The 1,678-nt window shown below is 34.1% G+C and overlaps 1 protein-coding gene across 1 annotated transcript; it reads left to right on the top strand.

Annotated features, from left to right (window-relative positions):
- The first annotated feature begins 265 nt into the window (after positions 1–265).
- Positions 266–1,178, top strand: LOC112906224 (cytosolic 10-formyltetrahydrofolate dehydrogenase-like). The gene is made up of 3 exons (XM_025980029.1): positions 266–281; positions 641–969; positions 1,033–1,178. The coding sequence occupies exons 1-3, from the start codon at positions 266–268 to the stop codon at positions 1,150–1,152; spliced, it is 465 nt and encodes a 154-aa protein (XP_025835814.1). The 3' UTR covers positions 1,153–1,178.
- The last annotated feature ends 500 nt before the right edge of the window (positions 1,179–1,678 follow it).

Genomic DNA, 1,678 nt, shown 5'->3' with positions numbered 1-1,678 from the left:
GTTAAATAGCAACTTTTTTAGCAATAAATTTAAGTTGCTTGCTTAGTCAATGCTATAATAACAAAAACAGGTACTACAATTTCTTTGTTACGTTACAGAGGTGTCTTTTTATGATATCAAATGAAGGTCAATAAATACCTTTCGAAAATAATAAGAAAACTCCTGTTGTTAAGTTTTTAATATCTAAAGGCATTTATTTTTAATTTTTTAAATATTTAGCCCAAGTTGCGCGAAAAAATGGAGTACCAGCGTTCAAATTCAAATCATGGAGACGCAAGGGGGTTGTTTTGCCAGAAGTTTTCGAAGATTATAAAAGTGTAAATGCAGATTTAAATGTTCTGCCGTATTGTTCCCAGTTTATCCCAATAGAAATTATCAACTATCCTAAATATCAAAGTATTTGTTATCACCCGTCGTTATTACCAAGACATAGAGGTGCTAGTTCTATTAATTGGTAAGTCAAAATTATTACCTATTTATTAGTTTTTTACAATTTCTAATCTTTATTTTACGATAGACAAATAGCTCTGGTTTTGTTCATTTGTTTAATGGTTGATCCTAAGCAATTTTCAATTGTAAATAAATTGTATCCTAATGTGGAAAACAATTTTAATTTTTGTTTATTTATAATATACTATAGTTAGTNCATTATTTTTAACGGTTCATTTATTGTCACTTTTAATATCTTGCAGACTTGTAGAAGAAGTTAAGGACATTGCCAAGGTGGAGTTTGAAAATGAAGACGTGTACCTCGCCCCCGTTTTCGACGAATTCGGACTCGCAGTCATCTTGAAACTTAGGGGCGGTTCGGCCCCCGCGGAAATAAAATACAGGGCGATCGAATTGGAAACGAATAACATGAAAATTAAATTCCCATGTCAACTGTTCATCGATGGACAATTCGTGGACAGTGAAGGTGGCAAAACATTCGAAACAATCAATCCTGCGGACGAAAGTGTTATTTGCACGGTAATTAGTAACGTACCTAGTTATTATAAATTATGACTTTTTTTACATTAATAACTGACACAGGTTCAATATGCGTCGATAAAAGATGTTGATAAAGCTGTGAAGGCGGCAAAGAAAGCTTTCGAAAAGGGCGAATGGAGTAAAATCAGTGCTAGAGAGCGGGGACAACTTCTCTTCAAGTGAGTGACTTTTATTTTAAGTATTTCATTAATGATGAATTATTTTTTTAAACGTACATACAATTTATACATCTTTTAGAAGTGAGTTAGTTTAATATGAAATATTATTCTGAAAATTCGTTTCTGAATTTTCACCCACTACACACTACCTCAAATTAATGAGGGAAAAATTGTTGTTGTTGTCAGTCACACCCCGGCCGGGAATCGAACCCGGGACCTTTGGCTTTACGCACCAATGTTCTGACCACTAAACTACGAGATGTGACAAATTCAGAAATGAATTATCAGAATAATGTTTCATATTAAACTAACTCACTTCTAAAAGATGTCGAAATTGTATGTATGTTTAATCACAGTACATTTAGTATATAGTTACATTAATTCGACGGATTTGTGACCTAATAAGTACGGTTTGTCGTTGTTGCTGTTGTCACCTCTCGTAGTTTAGTGGTCAGAACATTGGTGCGTAAAGCCAAAGGTCCCGGGTTCGATTCCCGGCGCGGGTGTGACAACAACAACAATTTTTCCCT

Source organism: Agrilus planipennis, unplaced genomic scaffold (genome assembly GCF_000699045.2).
Source record: "Agrilus planipennis isolate EAB-ADULT unplaced genomic scaffold, Apla_2.0 scaffold2762, whole genome shotgun sequence".
Lineage (NCBI taxonomy): Eukaryota > Metazoa > Arthropoda > Insecta > Coleoptera > Buprestidae > Agrilus > Agrilus planipennis.
The sequence above is the reverse complement of the archived record's forward strand: the minus strand, read 5'-3'. Positions and strand labels throughout refer to the sequence as shown.